This window comes from Pararge aegeria, chromosome 9 (genome assembly GCF_905163445.1).
Source record: "Pararge aegeria chromosome 9, ilParAegt1.1, whole genome shotgun sequence".
Lineage (NCBI taxonomy): Eukaryota > Metazoa > Arthropoda > Insecta > Lepidoptera > Nymphalidae > Pararge > Pararge aegeria.
The window spans coordinates 10,252,255-10,276,034 of NC_053188.1; the positions used below are offsets into that span (position 1 = coordinate 10,252,255).

A 23,780-nucleotide genomic window follows, 5' to 3' on the forward strand; every position below is an offset into this window, starting at 1 on the left:
TGAATACCCTGGAACAAGGAAAAATTAAAAATACCTTAGAAATTAGCGGAATACCAAAACGACGACAAGAAAATTTAACAGAAATATTAAGGAAAATTGGAATACTATAAATCACGATAATAATGACATCAAAAAGATTAATAGAAACAAAAGTACAGGGTTGGCATCTCATAAAAGACACTCTTCGGTCGTTTTTCTGACACTTCCACACGAGATGGATGACGGGACCAGTGGCTAAAGTCTGCCAAATCGTGCTCTATTACTCCAAGAGTAATAAGGAAGAGTGGAGAAGGCAGAACATACCTGCGACAAGCTCTCACTCCAGCAACCGCATACCTTTTATAATAGACCGAGTCGGAGCTCAAGGATACAAAACTCGTGTTGTTTGTATGTCCGAAATTATACAATTTTTTGCAATTAGATCGCAGAGTGACGTTGAGAAGTGGGTTAAAATTTGAATATCCATCAGTAGCTTTCTAGCTTTAATATCTTCTTAATTGTTTTTTCTTTGTTACCTCATAATGAATCGTACCTAGGTGATAATATAGAGCAATTCTTGCAAAAAACATAAAACTTTAAACACAAAACATTTTGGCTTCCAAAAAAGTCGAAGTACTTCTCAATTACTATGTCAGCTTACAAATGGAAGTGAGCGAGTGCTTGAATGATAAAAAGTATGTAAGTACTCGTTGTTTTTTTAATTTCACTAAAGCTTTTGATTTGTTGGTTTATGATACGCTATATACAAGTATGACTAATTGCGGCATACAGGAGGTCCTGAGAAAGAGCCTAAGAGTAACAGACAGTAAAAATGAATAAAGGAATACTAGGACCTACAGAATATCTAATGTATGTAAATAACATGTGTAACCTATTTCATGAAGGATCTGTGTATCAATACGCAGATGATACTGTACTGTATCATTGTAGCTAATTGGGATCTGCGGGCGGCCGAGCGCACGATGCAAGCCAACTTCGACACCCTATGTAAATGGGCGCATGATGTTTTACTAATGATAAATGTTGAAAAAACAAAGGCCATGCATATTCATTCTACGCACAATAAAGCCCATATAGTTTCGCATGCGACTGCTTGCATGGCAGGATACAAAATTGCATGTGTATTGATATGGTTCAGGAGCATATGCAAAAAGATGAGAGCTATCTTAAGTAGGCATAGCATATGGGTTGGCGCAATTAAACAATTGAAGAACACACGTGCAGTAGTTGCCACGTGCAGTAGGTGCAGTACGTGCACACGTGGAGTCGCCGTAGTTGTCGGAACGCTCCTGCGTAATAAACGCTCTGAGTTATTATTTGTGGTTTTATTGTTTTTTCAAGACTATTCGATTATCATGTCGCTACCAGATATAGGAAATACTCCAACATCAGAAGATGGGACACCACGCAATGAGCAACGGCCAAATGACGTAATGGTTATGGCAAACGCATTTAAGACAACAATGAATAACATGATGGCTCAACTATCTAATGATCATCGCACGACCCTGACTGAATTAATCGGCATCATGAAATTAGAAGAAAATACGCGAGTACGTATTTCTGACGTTTATTTTCCTGCGTATGACCCTGTTTCTAGTACTGATGTACGTGATTGGGTAGATCTTATAACACGTACTCAAGCAGAATATGGACTTCGAGATCATGAGGTGCAATTAAAAGCAGCAGTGTACTAAATGGACGTGCAGAAGTATGGGCTAAGTAGTCTTTTAAGGACAACGACTTGGACAGAGATGCGGAATGACATGATGCAAACTTTTAAACCTGAATCCAGATACTTTGCTACTTTGCTGATATTCTGCACTATAAAAATTATACTATTGATGATGCAGAAAATTTTCAAGATTTTATTTCAAACATATGGCGTATGTTCAAAAGGATAGTAAAACCTAATCCCACGGAACAGGATGCAGTAAAATTTGTAATTGGGAGTATTGGAGATGAGCGCATTCGGACTGAACTACTTCATAGCAAGTCGAATACTGTTCCGGAGTAAATTGTTATAGCCAAAAGGTTTCGTAAACGAAGGAATGCCCCAACTAACCCGAATGAGTTCAACAAGCGGCCTCGCTTGGAGTTCAACCGTGATAAGGCCAATTTAACTTGTTACGTTTGTGGGATAACTAGTCATTTGCTCGACATTTCTTAGAAAGTGCAATTCGACGTGGAACATCCTCAGCATCAGGATCAAAAGTTCGCTCGTCATTAAGAGATTTCCCAACACCACCCGTTAAGGAATGTCCCTACTGTAAAGGAACTCGACACACTACAGAAACTTGTTTTGAAAGAATTGCTGACGAGCAACGCAATAAAAAGGTGAATCTATGCAAGAATAGTGAGGCTAACTCCCATAATATTATAATGATACAAATTGGAAAAATACATTAGAACGCATAGTCGACAGCGGAGCAGATTGTTCTTTAATTCATAAGTCTGTGGCATCGCACATTCCAGGCCAAATAAAGAATATTATCAAAATTTTTAAAAGGATTTGGTCCAGTCCCGGTTTACTCTCACACACAAATAAAGCAAGTGCAAGATAAATGATATTTTAATTGAGCTTGAGTTTTGTGTCATGCTAGATCACCAATTACCTGCAAAAGTTTTGATTGGTAACAATCTCCAGGAGTATTCCAGGAATTAAAGTTGAGTTATCAATGCATGGTTGCCAGTCGTCACGAAGAACAATCCCTCTGTTTTCAGTTCAATGAAGTATCAAATCCAGATAAAGTGGAACGACGACCCTACAGAATGGCATTAGTAGAAGGACAAAAGGTCAAGGAAATTAACAAAGAGCTTTTGGCTAACGGGATCATTCGAGAAAGGAACTCCCCATTTCCGAGCCCTATAATTCAGATCGTTTATGCGTTAATTGTGAACTGATGCAGTTGAGAACTGAATGCAAACACTGTTCGAGATCATTATCCGTTACCTCTTATTTCCGATCAGCTGGATCACCTCGGTGACGCTAAATATTTCTGCTGTCTCGATGAGGCACCTGGTTATCATCAGATCCCTGTGGCTCAAGGCTCAATTGAGAAGACTGCCTTCATAACTCCCGATGGGCAATATGCATACTATGCCTTTTGGTCTTACTAATGCTCCGTTTATATATCAGAGATGTATTAATAAAGCACTAGGATCACTTATAGAAAAAGCAGCTCTGGTTTACATGGATGACGTTCTTGTGCCGGGTAGGTCGGTAGACGAGACCTTAAACAACTCTCTCGCTAAAGTAGTACAGTAGTTTGAAGCTAATTTGGTTCTAAATGGAAAAAAAAAACCAAATGCATAAAATTCACATTACCAAATGTTAAACATGTAAAAACTACTTCACTACTTAGTAATTAAATCTGGTGGATCGGCAGTTTTTCTAGGAATAACGTTAGATGCTAAACTTCAATAGGGCCCTCATGTTAATAATTTATCGAACAGGCTTAAATCTGCCGCCTATGCAGTAAAGAAGATACGCCACATAACGAACATAGAAACAGCTAGGCTAGTCTATTTTAGCTACTTTCACAGCATTTTGTCATATGGAATTTTACTATGGGGTAATGCTGCTGATATTGGCAATATTTTCGTGCTGCAGAAGAGGTCGGTTCAGGCGATCTATAAAATGGGTCCGAGAGAGTCATTAAGAGATAAATTTAAAGATGCTAAGATAATGACATTTTTTGCCAATACATATTTGAAAATTTAATGTATGTTCACAAAAATATATCTAAGTTTAAGAGAAAATGTGATTGCAATAATTTGAACAATATACTAGACTACATAAAATAATTAATTCATTTAAAGGAAATTGTATACAATTTTACAATAAATTACCAGTTTATATATTGGAGATGTCTCTGAAAAAGTTCAAAGTTTGTATTAAACGTAAGCTTATAGAAGTCCTATTATAGTATTAACGACAACGTCAACGATAAAAATGCTTGGGTGTAAATTATTGCTCTAACCAGGTTGCTTCTTCAATAGTTTTAAAAGGACGATGTGAGATGGTGACAACAAAAAAAAAAACGGGCTAAGTTTGTTGTGGCCTTCTTCTTAGACCAGGGCGCGTTTGGAACCCTCGTAGCTTTAGTTTTAAGTTGACGAATTTATTTATCGCCATCAACACACTCCTATGTCATATTTTACATGTAATGTACGCATCAAAAGTGCCATCTATGTGCCTATTTGAATAAAAAAATATTTGACTTTGACTTAAAAAGGTTGGACTTAGTTCTTCGGGCCCTTAGTAAGTTTAGGATTTGCGATAAACTTAAAGTAATGCTCGTTTATGAAAAGCGCTATACAATATTTGGGATGCAACATAGCTGATGGACAAGTAAGGCTCGATCCCGTAAAAGTAGAAGCCCTAGCAAGATCACCTGATTCCGAAATTATCAAGCAACTTAGATAAATTTAACGGGCTCACTGGCTATTTTCGGAGGTTTGTACCCAATTTCTCTTCAGAAATGGCACCACTGTACGAATTGACAAAAGCAGGCACAAAATGGGAATGTCACGAAGCAGCAAGAATGAAAATGATTATCTTACCTGTGCGCCTCTTCTTACAATATTCAAAGAAGGTGTGCCAATTTAACTCCATAAAGGTGCAAGTGCATTGGGATTTGGAGCAGTTCTTATCCAAATCTTAGGAGGACGACAACATGTCATAGGCTACTTTAGCCAATGAACAACTAAGGCCGAATTCACTCATCACTCATATGAGTTAGAAACATTGGCTGTAGTGAGATCGGTTAAACATTTTCATCAGTTCTTATACGGAAGAAAGTTTACTGTTGTCACAGACTGCAATGCGTTAAAAGCCTCTCAATACAAGCAAGAACTACTGCCACGGGTGCATTCCTGATTTTCTTTTCTACGAAATTTTGACTTTGAAGTCGAGTATAGTAAAGGAGAAAGACTAAAACACGCAGACTTTTTTAGCAGGAACCATGTTACCCAGAAAATCCTTAACTCGACTTCCGATAAGGACTTGTTAGTAATGGAGCAATACAGAGATCCTGTTTTAAGTAGAATAATCAGTGATATTAAGAAAAATCATATCAGAAACACTGACTACTTAATCAGAGATGAAGTTTTATGCCAAAAAGTTAAACAGGACAATGGAAGAACCAAGATTCTATAAATAGTACCACAATCTTACCAGTGGAGTATTAATAATTATTACCATGAGGCGTTAAAGCACTGTGGTTGGGAGAAAACACTCGACAAACTCAAAGAACACTTTTGGTTTGACAAAATGAGCTTAAAAGTTCGCAGCTTCATAGATAATTGCGTGGTCTGTAAAACGTTAAAAGGGAGGAACCCAATAGAAAAAAATGTCGAACCATTCAACACTATTTACATAGATATCTCTGGAAAATTTAGTGGACCGTCATCTGAAAAAGAATATGTCTTTGTAGCAGCTGATGCCTTTTCAAAATTTGTGTTATTGAAGTACGCTTCTAAGAAAAATTAAGAATCAGCCCTGCAACATCTAAAATAAATTATTTTTCTTTTTGGTGCTCCCATCGTTGATGGCGATGGTGCATTTCTGTCTCAATATGAACAATATTGCAAAAAGTACGGCATTTAACTTACACCATACTGCAGCATATACCAGTAGAGCAAACGGCCAAGCAGAAAGAGTTATGCGTGTCATCAAGGATGGCCTCACTGTCATTAGTAATACTCAGAAGGATCATGGGAATATGCCTTAGGAGATTTACAACTTGCTTTTAACTGCACAGTATCCAAAGCAACGGGGAAAACACCTACTGAAATATTAACAGGAAAAAACGAAAGCGTACTTCCAGAACTCATTTCAATTACAACAAGAGAGTTGATCCTGATTCTTTCTGTAATGTAATTCCTGAAAGAATGGCCGAACTGGCAGAGAAATCTAAAGCTAAGTTTTATAAAACTTAAGCAAAGGTAAAGAGTTTGGAAAAGGGCCAGTATGTTTTGTTAAAAGAACCCACCCGGTTAGGAACAAAACTTAATTTAAACGACAAAATAAAAATAACAAAAAAACTGTGATTAAAATTTAGGTACGTTTATTGAACTTTCAAAGAAATTTACTATTCTATTCAAAATATACTCAGTAATAAAATCACGATTTTATAGGTGAAGATCAACAAATATCATAATTTTATTCATATATCCTGGTGCTTTAAAGAACTGACAGCAAAAATCAGAAAGCAAAAAATTATGAATATCTTATGAAAGTTAAATATTAAAAAGGAAGGTATTCGCGGTACGTTTAACATCAAAGTAAGTATTATTCATAAAGACGACATTTACAAACTCGTAAGGAAATGTTTAAAATCGCTATTATATTTTTGGAGCAACAGGGGTATCTTCTGAATAAAGATAAAGTGAATATCATCGTAAAATTTTCTAAAAGCTACCCACTACAATCACAAAAAATTATGAACTGTGGTCAAACAAGTGAATTGGTAATTGATAAAATATCAGTGCAATGTCAGGTATGTTAGATTGTCTCTCATTATTGCTAAACAAAACAAATGAAAATTATTCGTGCAAAACATTCGCGGCATTCAGATAGCTTCTATCAGGAAGAGTTCCAAAGCTATAACACAATATCGCAAGATTTCAGCTGAGTTTTTCAGTAACAATTTAAAATTAATTTATTATATTTTACATCAATGACATTGATTAAGAAAACTGGTATGGCATGCCATAATATAAATGTGAAAGCGTTGGAGTACCTAACTCAATCTTCTTACTTTTTTCTATTTAAATTTTATTTGACCAATAATTATAATCTGCATAAAAACGTATTAGCCATTTAATCATTTGACCGCTATTCCAGCCATGCACACTTCCCTATTGTTTAGTCTGCCGTCTTGGCCTCCAATCAAAATCGCGAGAGGTGTGGAACTAAAGTTACGTATAAACATTATTTACTATTTCTACAAATGGGAGTTTTTATAAAAACTGTATAGAATCCAGTTCAAACAAGCTGTATAGAAACAAGTTTTCTATATTTCCGGACACTTCAAGTGGGCAGTATTTTCTGTCTGACGTTTTAAAACTTACGAATATTCCTTTTTGTCTAAGTTTATATTTGTTCTGAAATTACTATTTTAGTATTTATCTTTTATCAGCAGGTAGACAATTCGAGGGGAAAAACTCTACAAAAACTCACAAACAATAAGTCAATATATTTAGAATGCTAACTAAGTAATCGTTAATATTTTTTTGGAACATAATAAAATTCCTACAAAAGAGTTATAAAACATAGTTATCATAACCGAAATATATTACCGAAAACTAAATTTAAAATGAGCCAGTTTGAAATATGCAGGCATCAATTACCAAGGACGCTTGAGATTAATAAAGCGAGCGTTATTCTCGTGAAGACAAACTGAATTTACATAAATGAGCCAATATATATTCTGCTTCAGAGAATATCCTGTAGCGACATGTGCCACTCCATTTCTAGATCGCTGCTATTAATTATTGTGTCTCTGCTTTGTTTAATCAAGTTCAGAATTGATGGATGCTGTTATAAGTTAGTTTATACTTACTAATGTATAAGCTACAGATAAACCTTTTTTTGTGCGCAATGGCATCTGCATAAAGTCTGCAAAAGGTAAAAAATCCTTTTAAAAATGATTCCTCAGGTACTTTTGAACCTTTCAATACATAAAAATGTGTTACAACTCGTTAAGTATCGAGACTAAGATACTCATAATGATTTTAAGACTGAAAAGGTTGCCTGGTTAGTACAGGTGAAAGGTAGGTGACCTTTCACCTGTACTAATATAATAAATGAACTATTATTATAAATGCGAAAGTAACTGTCTCTGTCAGTCTTTCTGTTTGTTAACTTAATTAAACTTAGCAAGGACATACATTGACATAGGGTATAAAAGTTTTTATGAGAGTTCTATGTTTTTGAAGTTAGATAACTTAAATCAGGTTTAAGTTATAAGCTTTTAAAAACAAAAATCTATGTAAATTATTTTGTAATACCTTCCTTTAAATAAGGGAAAATAAGGGATGAAAGTTTAAGGTGATTTATTTATTATTAAGTATACAATAATAAATAAATCAATATAGACATCAGTTAATAAAATATTTTATGCAAGACTACCCCTAAAGGGGTAAATGGCGATGGCTTTTTGTTTGAAAGTCTTATGTTATTGATTTCAGAGACAATGAAATTCGCATTTAGGTTATTTATGTAAAAATATAAAAGAGAAATCCACTGACTCACTGAGATCTCAGGAAACATAAATCCTAAAACTAGAATTTTTTTGAGTTAAGATTTTTAAAAGGATTATGGTTAAATTTTTGAAAACATTTTGTTGGTGCAATGCAGGATCTTTGTGCGCAATCTAGTTTGGCAATGTGCAGACCACCACGGTATTTCCCTGGTTGTTTTACCAGTCAGGCAGTGTTGCTGAGGTGTAAAGCACTGCGATAATCAACCGTCGATGTTGATGTGCTCCGTGGTCGTGTAGCAATGCCGATGTGTTGCAGGATTGACCTTAGTCAATGTACTTGTTGTAGTATGCCTCTGTCTGACCAATCATGTGCATGGTTGCGTGCGTTGTGAGCGTTGGGTGTGTTAGGACCCTTGAGAGAGTTGCGTGCGTTGAGAGCGTAGAGAGCGTCGAGTGCGTTGAGCGTGCGTCAGACGTGCGTGCATTGCGTGCGTAGGTTGGGGTGCTTCGGTCATCGCGTCGGGTGTGCGTCAGACGCGGTGAGCTATGCTGCGATTATTACGTCGGATGATCGTGGGGTGAGTGTCAGGCGTGAAGTGCGGGTACTGCGATTATAACGTCCAGGTCACCAATGAACGGGAGCTATGGTGATGGACCGTAACGGTAGGAGCTGTTTTTTTTTCAAAAATTTTAACAGTTTACCTTTTAATGAATATTGAATCTGAATATATAATTATATGAATAACAATTTGAGCTCATATTTAACAAAATTGTAAGAAAAAAACAAGTGAATTGCACTTTTTCGAACTCAAAAAAAACAATGATAAACTCCTAACTAATTCTAACGCAACGAGAAGAACACGCTTGAAGTACGAACTTCAACTCGCCACCGTGCATTTTATGACCATAATAAATTATTAAATAATCTTGATTGTCTCTGCTAAATACATTAAAATTACTATGAGTGAAATTAATAAAATAAAAGCCCCATTGTAAGCCAATGAGTGTGAGTGAAAAAATATTATGTCATTTTAACACACACCCACACACACTTTATAAGTGAGTTCCTGTTTTGATTACCGGTTCATACCAAAAATTATTAAGTATTGGGTTTTGTTTCAGAGCTAGCCCGGAATTAGGTTAACAATCCTAAACACAGTCTTATTTTTTACCTCGAATAGCACGTCAAGCCTATGATAATCGTTAAAGCCCATAGACTTATTTAGAGAAGCATGGTGTGTCTGTTCTAAATCTTTCTCTTATATACCGTCGTCTTTATCTTAACTTTCTTAAACAATATTTTCAAAAAATGGTGTCCATCTTGACGTAATTATATAAAAGGAGTTTTCTTTGTATTCCAGTCTTTAAAGAACTTAGAGAAGAAATGCAGTTATATTTTTAAAATGGTTGTCTAATAAATCCTTGAGATATCACAGTCAGCCAACTGAAGCAATGCGACATAAATAGTTGGGCATTCTTTGGCCGAGCTCAGAGTTTAGAGCCAAAGAGTTGTGACGGAGCCGGTATATTGTGCAAAAAATGTAAAAGATTAAATATCTATTATCTTTTACAACGAACTTTGCTGTGAAGATAAATAAGTGTTTTTATTTTCATCCCGTTTCTTCAAAATCACCATTATTATTGACTATCATTACATGATGCTATCTTCGAATTGAAGTTAGGAGTTAAGCCTAAACTTCGAATAGTTATGCTTACATCTTTATATCGTCCGACCCGAAAGTTGATAGTTATTCAATTAAAACTGACTGCCATTACAAAGCGACGATAACCTAGTGGGTAAGGCTTTAGACTCCAAGGGGCCGAGGTCGATCCCAGACACCTCTAACTTTTCGGAGCACCTCTACCTTATCGGAGTTATGTGCGTTTAAAGATATTGAACATCTTGAGGAAAACTGCATGCCTGAGAGTTTTCCATAATGTTTTCGAGGGCCTGTGAAGTCTATCAATCCGCTCTTTGCCAGCGTGGTGGACTAAGGCATAAACCCTTCTCATTCTGTGACTAGACCCGTGTCCTGCATTGGACTGGTAATGGGCTTTTAATAAAGATGGTGACGATGACGTCACTTGCAAAATGTATTGGAGTACAGATAATGATTTTACAACTGAAGATACACAGTAAGTATGGATAAATTTAGTAATTTTTGTCATATGAAAAATATGCCTATCGATATAATATTTATTCCAATCATGATTTTGCTACTACTATTCCGTTGTAAGTAAATGTCAAGTCACGTCTGACGCTTTTGTAAAAGTAGTAACGAGAAAATGCGTAACATAAACATTTTTTCGGGCGTAGTACTTAGCCGCGACTTCGGTTCTTGCCTATCACTATGCTGCCAAAGGCGTGACGAATTTAGTTTTTCATTACACTTGCTCATAATATGGACCTTATTAATTAAAAATAAGGCTCATACTACTAGACACGCGTGAGATGTGCCTTGCGGCTTCGCCCGTTTAAATTACAGGAGGCAGCGAACAGCTACATAGCCTAAACCTAACCTCAATAAATCAGATACCGGATAAAGTTATTTTAGTCGTACTGGAAGTTCCAAATATACAAACCTATGGCATTAAGAACAGATAGTGCTATTTCAACATAATTTAACGAACGACTGAGGTGTGGGCGAATAATCCATCTATTCTTGCTCTTGCTGAGAACCTATAATATGATACCGAAGGCAATATTAGATGTACCTTTACATAACTTTAATAACTGTATCAAACACATTTAACACATCGAGGGTTACTATTGATGAATTTCCTAAAGACCAGGTCGCCTGGAAGCAAGCTGCTCCTCTTGCTGATTAACCATGATTGTTAAATTGTAAAATAATGTTGAAAAAGAGCAACTACTTTGTTTCTTGCCGTCTTCTTAGAATAGTAGAATCTGCCTTCCAAACCGGTGATAGAGTCACTACAAACAGACACACTTGACGTTTCAAAATTGCTTATGTTATTATTAATTATTGGTGATTTATTTCCGAATAGGGCCTACTGGAAATAAATCAAATTTAGATTTTTAATCTGAATTTGGAGCTTTAATTTTGAGTCTACCGACTTTTTGAAACTTTCAATCACGCAAACATTGAAATCGCAAATGCATGTCCAGAGATCATACTCCCGTTTTACTAATTTAAAATCCTTTTTATAATCCTAAAAAAAATCATGTGGTCCTAGCAGTGAAGTCTTCATAAATGTGCCAATACTTAATGCATTCCGTAGCGTTAAGCCTTAAGCTGTCCGCTGAGGAGTTTAGTCTTCTATCTCAAATTATATTCATCAGATCTACACAAAATTTGGGAAAAACTAAACTAACTGATAGTAACCACTCTAATACAAAAATAATTATTTCAATCGGTTTATATTGGACGGAGTAATGGTGTAAAATCGTCATGCACATTCATACCCTGTGCCAAAGGAACTGAGCTGAATTTCAGGATAAGAAGTATCTTATGTTTGATTTGAGGTCATACTACAAGGTAGGCCTTGTAGTATGACCTCAAATCGTGCGAATTATCATTTAAATTCATTCAGTAGTTTCAGCATGATGCACGGCCCAGATACAGACAGACAAAAAAATATAGAGTTTTGGCTTCTAAGAATTCAAAATATCTTCGATGTACATCATTCGACTTGTTACTTTTTTATTATAAGTAAATAAATATCGATTTGGTGCATACATGACATCTTTTTTGTAGGACCTTCTTAATTGTCCATGGCAAGAAGTTAACGATGCAATCTAAAATATCGCTTCGTTTCGTAGTTAACTAATTAGTTTTAGTGCCCGTAACTTTATCTCCCCTGAGCGTAACGAGTAACTGCGCCGGTAATTTAATTTTTGCCTCAATAGTAAATCACTGAGGGCTGAGATAAAATGCGCTCACTTGTTATCTGTTTTGATATTTTAAGTGAAAGAGAAATGTTCGTCATCGACAACCATACTTCTCAAATTAAAATACCTGTACGTAAGTTATGCCCGAAATTAATATTGTTAATGAAAATCAATCTTAGATTAAAACATAGAAGCATCGGATTGGGGTATGAAATTTCAATCTGTTGATTGTTTTTGGACAAGTTTTAAAATTACTCTTGTTTTGTTTATTTAAAAAAAATACATTTCAACATTTATTTGAAAACTTTTTTTATTAATACATCTATTTCTTGCTTTTTAGCTATTTAAGTAGGTGAGTTGTTTTTTTGCCAAAAAAATTTACTCAAAACAAAGGTAAGTCAAGGCAATACTGTATTGTCCCTTACTAAGTAGGTATAATATAAATTAATTGTTCCCACAAAGTAGAGTAGAAGTAATAAATACGACATTCACATGCGGGTTGTGGTCTCGAAGCGCTTGTTAATTTACCACGTTATCTTAATGGTAAACAAACATACTTCGTAGTTATTTAACGAACAAAAGTAACAGCATTATTGTCTTCAAATATGTGGGGCTGAAAATTGGTAGTGCTCTAGTAGTGTAAAGTATGCTCATAATAATCTATTTTATTTAAGTTAAAACTAGCTGTGGCCCGCGATTTCATCCGCATTTGTTTTTGTTTTTAAGACATCCCGTAGTAACAGTAGGAAAACATTGTTCTGTATCATTTTTGTAACATCTATAATTTTAATGTTGATGTGAAAATATTCGATTGGGTTGGGCAAGCAATGTTAACTGGAGTTTTTAATTGATAGGACCAACTTTGGAGGTCTCAAAGAGTATTAAGTGTACGTCGGTTTCAGCTTAATATATTAACGAATAGTAATCGATAGATTAAGAGACAACATCGTACTCTTAGTTTACTTAAATAAAGCTACTAAAATTATATTCTGTAAATGCATGCAATTTAGGTGTAGATGTATACATATTTTTAGCTGTTCTAATTAAATGCAGCTCTAATTTAAAATTTGAAAACACAAAAGCTGCTATTATGACTTAACTATGATAGACATAATATTTTCTCGCGCATTTTTTGTAGGTACTTTAATCCTGTGGTATATAATTTGTATGTATCATAAATATCTCAGCGCACGAAAATTTATGAATTTTAATGGCAAAATTTCGCTACTTTGGGTTACATTATCGCAATTTCCTGAAGTACGTTATGTTGTATTTGACGGAGTAATGGTGTAAAATGGTCATGCACATTCATACCCTCTGCCAAAGGAACTGGGCTGAATTTCAGGATGAAAAGTATCTTTTGTCCTACCTTGTAGTATGACCTCAAACAGTGCGAATTATCATTTGAATTCATCGAGTAGTTTTAGCGTGATGCACAGCCCAGATACAGACAGAAAAAAAATTATATAGTTTTAGCTTCTAAGAGTTCAAAATATATTCGATGTACAAAATTCGACTTGACTTGACTTCACTTTTTTCGAAATGATTACAGCCTAGGTTGTACACTATTTCCTGGTTATTAAACTTTATACTAGTGTTTTTTTTTACAATAGGTCAAGTACTTTATGTGATTAATTCATCATGCTTAGTAATGAATTTTAATGAATATCGGTATTACGTTTAAGTCGATTCCAAATCAGCGCGTGCACAGCTAGTACTTGGGTTCCGGAAATCCTGAATATATTAAAAATTCGAAAGAATGACCCGCGCGAAATCGGTAATTACTAATTCCATTGTACTTCCAAAAAAGGATTTTTTTTTAGAACCTGTTTGTATCGCCTCCGAGTCCAGTTTTATTTCAAAACTACACCAGGACCGATTTAAACATATAAGTTAATATGGATAGAAATCTAAAATACAATATCTAGAAGCCGAATAAGTGGTTGTATACTTACTGCTTCTGAATCGGGTCCAACTGTTAGTCCAAACAGTCCAGGGACAGTTAGTTTGCTTTTTTTTTTATAACTTACACTATTTGAAACCTTCAATCCTACGGGACCTTCTCGGCGAAGCCTACGGTAAATTAGGAACACTACGTACAGTCGTACACACTAGTAATATTATTTTTGAGGAGTTTTTTAACAGTATTTTTTAAAACTACAATTTGAAGGGCAAATCAAATGTAATCACGGTCGCGGGCAACGGCTAGTATACTTATATAAGCAATGATTGATGCAATAAGGTACGCATATTTATATAAATTGTTTCAGACGCTTTTTATCCGGTAAGTTTCTCAAAAACATTAACAAACATTTGATAGATATCCCAATTTTGCCGAATTCATTTAATCTGCTCATTCGGTGTATTCAATAAACAACTATTTCTATTCTGCTCCATAATATTTCACAATCCTTTTATGACCTCAGTAAAATAAATAAAAACATTCATTCTCGGGGTTCGAAAAGGTTTAATCAAAACGAAACAACATCGTTGTGAGTTTGAGTAAATATGCCGTAAAACATTTCCCAGTGGAAAATTCCAATGGATTTGGTATACGAAATTTCATTGGTATTTTAAAAGTGTTCAGGAAACATCTCTAGTCTATATATAAAATTAAAAGTCCTGACTGACTGATAACAGACACAGCCTAAACAACTTAGAATTTTGAAATAAATTTTAATCAGAGGACTCTGTAATATCGATGGAGGAAATTGACAGTTTTTTTTTATTTTGATCTGTCTGTCTGTCTGTTACTGTATTATCCAGAAAGTATTGTACGGATTTCGGTGCAATTTAGTTTAAAATACTCCGGATTAACATTAAAGCTATTTTTATCCCAATAAGTTTGTTGGGGCCTCTTCTTAGAACAGGGCGCGATTGGAACCCTCGTAGCTTCAGGTTTAAGTAGGCGAACGAAGTTATCACCATCTCCTTACAATTTTGTCGCTTGAACGCTTCATAAGTGCCTGTATCACAGGCACTTATGAAGGCCTACATGAATAAAGAGATTTTGAATTTTTAGAATTAGTAACTATAAAGTAACTTCTCGACCAGTTCACTAAAAATGTAAACACATGAGTACCCTAAACATTATTAGTAAATATAAATTACACAATTGGGTACAAATAAAGATTATACATAATTTACAGCAAAGTAAGATATATGAAACACTAAGAATACTTATCTTTATTCTAGCAGCATGGAGACACAGCTCACCCAATTATAACACAAGACTCGATCCCTTTTTCGAGTTGCACTGTGTTTTATATTTTTGAAGGTAGGCAGGAAACTGCGTCCCACTACCTTCCCATCGAGTATATTTTATTATCAAAGGTGGTGGTAACCTAAGAACCACAATAACTAGTCAATTGTTTAATATTATAATTAATTTACCAGAGTATGCTTTTACAATAAATCATAATTATATATGATATCTTTTATCGAAAAGTTACTTTTACTTATATCCTTAAATTTTACTTAACCTATACTCGCTTAGTAACTATATCTCTCTATTACTTATTCATTTAAATAATATCCAAGAAGTTTCTGTACTTTATATTATTTTACATAACATTAATAAGAATAAATCAAGTAGTAAACTACTATAGTTCTTGTCGAAGATAAAACAGCACAAGTGACACTTGACACTTTTGTACAACTAAATAGAGATGTCATACTCATAATATAAATACCTCATATATCAGTATCATAGACAGATTTTTAAAAAATTATATAAACAATAATATTTCAAAATTCAATTACGTAAATAAGTATACTTCCTTATAGTCTCTGACTATATTCTAACACGGGCGTAAGCTAGTATGCTTATATGAAAGTGTTCCTAATTTGATGTAAAATTATGTTTTATTTCAATCTTTCAGTTCCAGTCATAGAATGCTTTAGTCAAAAACTGTAACTTTATTGAAGTAATTAGGGTGTGATTTTTATTGTGTTCTACCCGGTTCTTTTTTTTTTTAATGTTCTCATATTTCAGTGTAGATTTCATTTTATAGTAGTTGTAGCATTGAAGTAGCTGCCTTAGCAGGTATTCTGATATTGGGAACTATTCAATATAAAATTGATGATTAAATGAGCTTACCTGTAAGTGAAATTCAATCATAATTATACGAAAGTGCCTTGTCCGAAGGGGATTAGTTAACCTAACTTATATATATTTATATAGATGTAGTCTCACATTTGAGGCGCCACCACTGAACACTATTTTGAGAAAACATTTCATAAATGTAGGGTAGATATTTCTTAATTTTCTTTGTGGGTAGGACGTACTTTTGCTCGTCGGTCCCCAATTGGGAGAGCTCATTCCTTTTAGAGTTATGTAATAATATTTTCGGAACATCTCTAGGGTATCATGGGTGGGAGGGAATAACTAATCCCCTTCGGACAAGGCACTTTCGTATAATTATGATTGAATTTCACTTACAGGTAAGCTCATTTAATCATCAATTATACATCAGTGCCTTGTCCTCGTGGATTAGTTAACCTAACTTATATATATTTATATAGATGTAGACTTTTGGAGCTAGTTCCGAAAATATTTACTTACAATGAGGCTAGGTTAATGTTGTACTTAACCAGCTTCCATAAGTTACTTATGTAGGTAATACAAGGAAAAAAAAAATTAAACTTGACTGTATTTATGATAATAAAATTTTAATAATTTTTAGTTCCTCTTATAATAATTTTATCATTATGAATAAACCTTATTATTAAAAACAAGGTTCAACAATGAATCAATAGCTAGTTAATCACCTGTATTTTCTTGAAAATAAAGTTTTTCTTATGTTAATTACCTTTATTGAAAAAAAAATTAAGTATTAACGCCTGTAATATTGCAATCAATCTATAATTATTGCTCTGGCTAGAGAGTTACATTCCTGATTTGAAATTGTACCTTTATTATAATATTTCCAAAACGTATTGGAATTTTGACTCCACCCAGCAGTTTTGCGAATTAGCTCAATACTAATTCCTGAACTATAAGCCTTTGAAGTAGACGCATGTCTAGTACTATGGGCGGAGAAGATAGAAACATCGATACCAGCATCTCTTAGTGTGGTTTTGATCCAGCGACTTAATGTCTGGGTTGAGACAATCTTAAAAGGCTTCTTGAAACTTATAAATAAGTAATCCTGACTCCGCAAAGCTGCTGTTTTACTAAGGTAAGAAATAAGTGTGTGAGCAGGACACACAGCTGGCTTTTCTGGGAAAAAAGGTAAGTCTAATGCAGGTTGGTTTGAGCCTGGCCTAGATGACTTAATTAAATCTGGAATCTTAATAATTATTTTTGATGATGAAATTTCAATGTTGTTTACTATAATTTTTGATAATGTTTGTACCCGATGTGTTGTTGTAAGAGCTAACAATGTAACACATTTATATGACAGTTTCTTCAGAGATAAACTTTCATTAGGGTAATTTTCTGCTAAATAATCTAGAACTCTAGAAGTATCCCAGGTCATGTTGTATCTGGGAAGAGGAGGTCTTAATCTAAAGACGCCCTTGAAAAATCTTTCTATCCTATTATCTCTAGTTATATTTGAATCTAATATAAGTGATAACGCTGCTCTGCAGCTATTTAGGGTGCCATATTGACTTCCACCATTAAATAATGAAGTCAAAAAATTTAATACTTCTGGGACTGAAGCTTCAAACATATTAATTGAATACCTGGTACAGTGAACAAACCATTTCTTTATGGAAACGTCATACTGTTTGATGGAACTTTCTGCCAGAGATGCAAGCATTATGTTTACTGTTGCTAATGGGACGTCTCGTCGTAGTAACGACCGCCGTATAATATCCCGGCAACCAGGGTAAGGTTTTTCTGTACGTTCCATCTGCTAACAAGAGATATTTTTATATTTTCATGCGGTTTTAAAATTAATAAATTAGATATTAACAGTGATTGAAACAGGGGATACCAAGGTTGAGTCGGCCATCTAGGCACGACTACAATTCCCCTGGCTCTGTCAGTAATAATTTTTTGAAGACATCTTAGTATTATTGAAAAGGGTGGAAAAGCATAGAAATAGAATTCAGACCACTTCATTGTGAAGGCATTAATTTGGAAGGCATCAGGATCCCTATGCCAAGATACGAATCGATTACACTTTTTATTAACGCGAGTCGCGAAAAGATCAATGTTAGGTTGACCGAAGGCATTGGTAATTTGATTAAATGCGGAATCACTGAGTTCCCACTCAATATCTGGGTGGGTACGCCTTGATTCAGCATCAGCAATTGTATTGTCAGACGAACGTACATAATAGGCAAATATATAAACGTTGCGTAACTCGCACCATTGCCAAATATCTTTAGTTAACCTCGTTAGATGTGGGTATTGAATTCCCCCCATACGGTTAATGTAACTGATGGCAGTCGTGTTATCGATTCGTAATAGGATCTCACAATGTTGCAAATTGGCAGCAAAAATTTTAAGTGCGAAGAATGCCGCAAGTAGCTCCAGATAGTTAATATGTTGATTTCGTTCCTGTTCGGACCACTGCCCACTAGTTGATTCAGACCCGCACGCCGCACCCCATCCCGTAGTTGAGGCGTCAGAGTATATCTCTATTAAGTAATCTTCGCTTCTTATCTTGCGCACAGAACTGCCAAGATTTCTTAACCACCACGAAAAATCGCTATATAAAGACTCTGAAATATGGATAATCTTATTGTAATCTTTATGTCCTTGTAGTTTTAAGTATTTAAATCGTTCAAATTGTTTCGTGTATAGCCAGCCATATTCAATGGCTGGGCAGGCAGAGACCAATAAACCTATAATCCTTGCAAATGTTTTAATCTTACATTGGTGTAAATTCATAATCCTAAGTAGTTCTGTGCGAATACGTGTCCTCTTCTCCTTAGGTAAACAAATTTGTAATTTATGTGAATCAATTATAAATCCAAGAAATCTACAAGAAAAGGATGGAGTCAGATTACTTTTATCGTAATTTACTATGAATCCTAACGCAGTTAAAAGTTTAATAGTCATAGTTATATTTTTAGTACATTCATTAAAAGACCGGCCCATTAATAATAAATCGTCGAGATAAATAGTTGATATGTAACCAGCCAAACGTAATAATTGCACAACGGGTTTCATTATTTTTGTAAATATGTATGGGGCTGTATTAAGACCGAACGGTAGGACATTAAATTCATATATCCTTCCCTCAAACAAGAAACGAAGGTATTTTCTCGAATCAGGATGAATTTTTAATAAAAAATATGCATCCTTTAAATCAACTGTGGCCATGAATGTATCTATTGTTATTAATTTTATAACGGTTCTTAAATCTTCCAATTTAAAATGATGCGTTTTTATGTATCTATTTAAGCTCTTTAAGTTTAAAATAAGGCGATTTTTACCGTTAGGTTTAGGTATTAGGAATATACTCGATAAATATTGTGTTGCGCACGGTTCACATTGTGTTACCGCCCCAGATATAAGAAGGCTGCTAATTGCCGCGCTGTACGCAGCCCTTTCTGTAGCCGTGTATTTAGCAGTGATGGGAAGTACTTTCTGTGTAACCTTCTGTGTAAAGGTTAACTATAAGTTAACCTTTACACAGAAGGTAATCAACCTGTAATCCTAGAGAGAACAGACTGATCATCGGTTATTAGTGCCCATTGTTGGGCAAATAAGGAAAGGCGACCAGCGAATTTTACCTCGTTTAAAATCGGCGCGTGTTCCGTTGCTGATGCTGCTGCTGCTGCTGCCGCGACCCTTTCGATGAGTAGTCGGGCTTCTGCGCGTGAACAGGCGGGCGGCTCCTGGTTTGGGCCGGCTGCCTGCGCGCCGGCGGAGCTTTCCAGTTTAAACCTCTTGAGGTTGACGGTTGAGGTTGTGTTTTTCTCTTAATTACTGTTTTACTGTTAACGTCTTGAACCCTTATTTCTGTTCCCGACTTCGAGACTATCTTAGCAGTCTTTAAAGTCTCAGCTACATTTTTACCAAAAATATACTTATCTATTTTTGTTTGTGAAAGATGATCATTCACTTCTTTTTTGAGGCATGACGAGATAAAATATCTTCTTTTCATTGAGTCCGTGTATTGAATATCGCAAAGCATCCTTAATCCTTCCATAATGTCCTTTATTATTTTGCTATCTGCCTGATTTTGTATTTGTAAGTCCATTACTTGAGCGAAACAAGAAATGGCTGAAGCGATTTGTTTTTGTCTAGCTTCCATACCCTTATCGCGTTTTAACACGTGTTCCGTCAAGGCGGCCTTGATTTCAAGATTGAGTAACGGTGCCGCGATTTGCTTGCAGTTGCTAGGAATGAAATATTTTTTGTTTCGAAACAATTCCTTGCGCGCTTCCTTATCAAGACCTGTAGTGGCTATATGGATTAAGCGGTCGGCTAACGCTTTACGAATTTCTGAACTATATTCGGAAATGGATGTTGGGTCTTGTCCCAAAATTTCTATGATCTCGTCGGGCAGGTTCTCATTTTCCAGCGTAGGTACTTCTACGGGTTCCGGTACCTCATTAATAATTGCAACATCATCAGACGTTATAGGTACCTCAGGATGCGGTATGTCCATCTCCGCATTTTCCGTCGTAATTTCAACTTCTTCTATTGGACTGGGTGGCCTTGAGCAAACCACAATTTCCTCGCCTGAAAGCGGGTAATTTTATCATTACAATTCCATCGAATTGTGCGGTCTTATAATTATTAAGAGTATGCATCAATTCCTTTGAAAAGATCGTACTCTAATGACTTTTGAACCATGAAAGGCTCCTGTGAGCCTATCGATGTTCATATCAAATGCTCTGTTGAGCGATATATATCATGATTTGGGTAAATAAATCCCAATTCTAATGTGAATTGTATAAAATCTTACCTTTATTATATTGTAGTATAAGGGACTCCGATGATGACGAAGAGGTCGACGATTCTCTACGTGTACGTAATACGTCCAATTTTCGTTCCAATTTTCTTATTTTATAATTAATATAATCGACCTCACTGTCCTTAAACTTCCTTTTAGGCATTTTTTCGATAAATTTACGCGTAATATTTGAGAAGTGTTAGTGGTTGAGCACTTAAAACGTGAATGAGCTCTCCCAATTGGGGACCGACGAGCAAAAGTACGTCCTACCCACAAAGAAAATTAAGAAATATCTACCCTACATTTATGAAATGTTTTCTCAAAATAGTGTTCAGTGGTGGCGCCTCAAATGTGAGACTACATCTATATAAATATATATAAGTTAGGTTAACTAATCCACGAGGACAAGGCACTGATGTATAATAAATCTTTTTCAATTATCTTTTATTTTAATTTATTTAGGTAATTTTTAAATTTCTTATTTTTATTATGTTTGTACATTTTGTAATAAATACTTCGAAACAAACGAAATTGTTTAGTAAAACGATTGCCGTACTATATTAAAATACAAAATTCACAGCATTTTCCAGTCGACGGTCTACTTTTATTGAGAGCTCTTCCGAGTAAGTACTCGTAGTTGTTAAAAAAGTTAGAAAAGCTTATAGAATTCATCGATGTCATTTCTCCGTTGTTGGGAGATAGCTTCAATAATTTAATATTTACTGTTGAGACTCTTTGTACGCCGAACTCATACTTTATTGGAGCACTGATCTATTTTTTAGCATATCTCGAAAATCGAAACTAGTTGAGCTAAGTTTGTTGAGCTAGTAGGTATATGTTTTACTTATTTTTTTAACTCAAACAGGGCTTCTGAATATTGCTATTCATCATATGCACGTTGGTGAAACCTATCGACGTGGCATAATAACCGTCGTCGGACGCCTATCTAATAATGCTAGACATAGATTTTGTAAGGAATGCCACACTTTGGAATCTTGTGACACATTTTTTTTTTTATTTTAGCACTACTATTTGACGGACTAAATTCCGAAACGAGTCACTTGTGTTCATCGATTATTTGTGACTAAGTTGATGTCGTCTATATAATCTAGATAGAAGAACTTCAAATCAGAATCTAGAAGTAATACTTCGCTTTTTCACTTGAAAGCAAACCATGCCAGAGTCTGCACTACACAGTGACACCCATAACGTCCATTGGCCCCCAGTTCTATTTGCCACCGTCTATACCCATTTTACCTTTACAAATCTTTATCGATAACTGATTTATTGGTAACTAAGACCAACATACTCCAATAGTACAGTGATTTCAAATCTACTTACATATTTCATAGATGTTATTGTCTCACTCTTATATAAATAAAACACGATCTATAATTCAAACTAACATTTTGTGTAACTAGAAAGTATACAGAATAGGTACACAAATAACATAATAGTTAGATGTCCATCGCAGTCTACTGGATACTATATAATAATATAATAGATAATTTACTTTTTATTTTTATCTTTTTAACACATTCTAGTGCAGCTTCCTGACGCGGGCAGTGCTTTCCCCAGTTTTTTTCTAACTTAGGAAATCTAGTTTCTTCGTTACTTACACATTCCGCACTATTACAAACTAAACCTTCTCCAATATCAGCCTGGCAATCTTAATATTGATCTGTTTTCACAGGATTATTATTAATTGATCTTGGAGGAATATCACAAAGCGGAGACACTAGAATTGCGTCTGTCCGTTAGGATGTCGCCTCTGTATCAGTTCTTAGCCTTACCTACGACAAAGGACTTCACTCTCCGCTCATTCTGAATTATATCTAGCATAATCACGTGTGAGCACGGTGTCGTCAGACCACGCCTTGCGTAGCGCAAGCTGCACGGCAAGCACGCGCTCGGAAGAAGGTTAAGGCGGCCGTTATGGCTATAATATCGGCCGCAAGGGTTTCAAACTTTTTGGTCAGACAAGCCGCTGTCCCTCAGGGATCTGTTCTCTCCGCTACACTTTTTTTGCTTCACATTAATGATCTGTTGCCACACAACAGACAGAATGGCAGCCCCGTACTGGTAAGCGCAGCGTTGGTCGACCCCCAACGAGGTGGACAGACGACATTAAGCGCGTCGCAGGTAGCCGTTGGATCCAAGCGGCTCAGAATCGTGGAACTTGGAACTCCCTACAAAAGACCCATGTCCAGCAGTGGACGTCTATCGGTTGATGTGATGATGATGATGATGAATGATCTGTTGAAACCCGGTATCTTTGGGTACGCAGATGATACATACATGCCCGGTCCCCGTGCTAGTGTCGCTGAAATTTTAGGACACAGAGAGGCTTTAGTAGAACGCATTAATTTGACCTTAAATGAGGTGACGTCAATCTGGTTAAATTTAATGCTACAAAAACGCAAGCGTGTTTATTTACTACCAAACGGAGTCCATTTCCCCTGACTCCGACTTTCCGAGCTATATCTTTGCCTATTACCGACAGTGTAGAGCTTCTAGATGTCAATATTTCATCCAACCTAGACTTTGGACATTACATCAAATCCAGGGCAAAAACAGGTGGCAAGAAACTTGGCATTCTCAATAAGGTCAAGCGGTACTTTACGCCTGAACAGCTTCTCACCTTGTACCAAGCTCAAGTTCGATCGTGCATGGAGTACTGTTCCCATTTATGGGATGGCTCTGCCAAGTATTGGCTTGATGCCCTGGATTCGGTGGATCGCCGTGCTAGAAGGCTCATCGGTGACCTAGCCAATAAAAATTTAAGAGTTTTGAACATCGTCGCAAGGTTGCCTGCCTTTCGGTATTCTTTAGGATATATTTCGGAGAGTGTGCTCA

The 23,780-nt window shown here is 35.5% G+C and overlaps 1 protein-coding gene and 1 pseudogene across 3 annotated transcripts; one reads left to right on the forward strand and one right to left on the reverse strand.

The window, feature by feature from the left end:
* The first annotated feature begins 1,355 nt into the window (after window positions 1–1,355).
* LOC120626469 lies at window positions 1,356–2,904 on the forward strand (annotated as a pseudogene).
* Window positions 2,905–17,847: 14,943 nt separating this feature from the next.
* LOC120626532 lies at window positions 17,848–21,129 on the reverse strand. 3 transcript variants are annotated; one of them, XM_039894072.1, is made up of 3 exons: window positions 20,937–21,129; window positions 19,756–20,710; window positions 17,848–17,921 (listed from the first exon to the last, which is right to left on the reverse strand). In XM_039894072.1, the coding sequence occupies exons 1-2, from the start codon at window positions 21,085–21,087 to the stop codon at window positions 19,761–19,763; spliced, it is 1,101 nt and encodes a 366-aa protein (XP_039750006.1). In that variant the 5' UTR covers window positions 21,088–21,129; the 3' UTR covers window positions 17,848–17,921; window positions 19,756–19,760. The 3 variants fall into 3 exon arrangements, with proteins under 3 accessions (XP_039750006.1, XP_039750007.1, XP_039750005.1); XM_039894073.1 differs by having other exon boundaries at window positions 17,866–17,924; XM_039894071.1 differs by lacking the exon at window positions 17,848–17,921 and having other exon boundaries at window positions 19,683–20,710.
* Window positions 21,130–23,780: the final 2,651 nt, after the last annotated feature.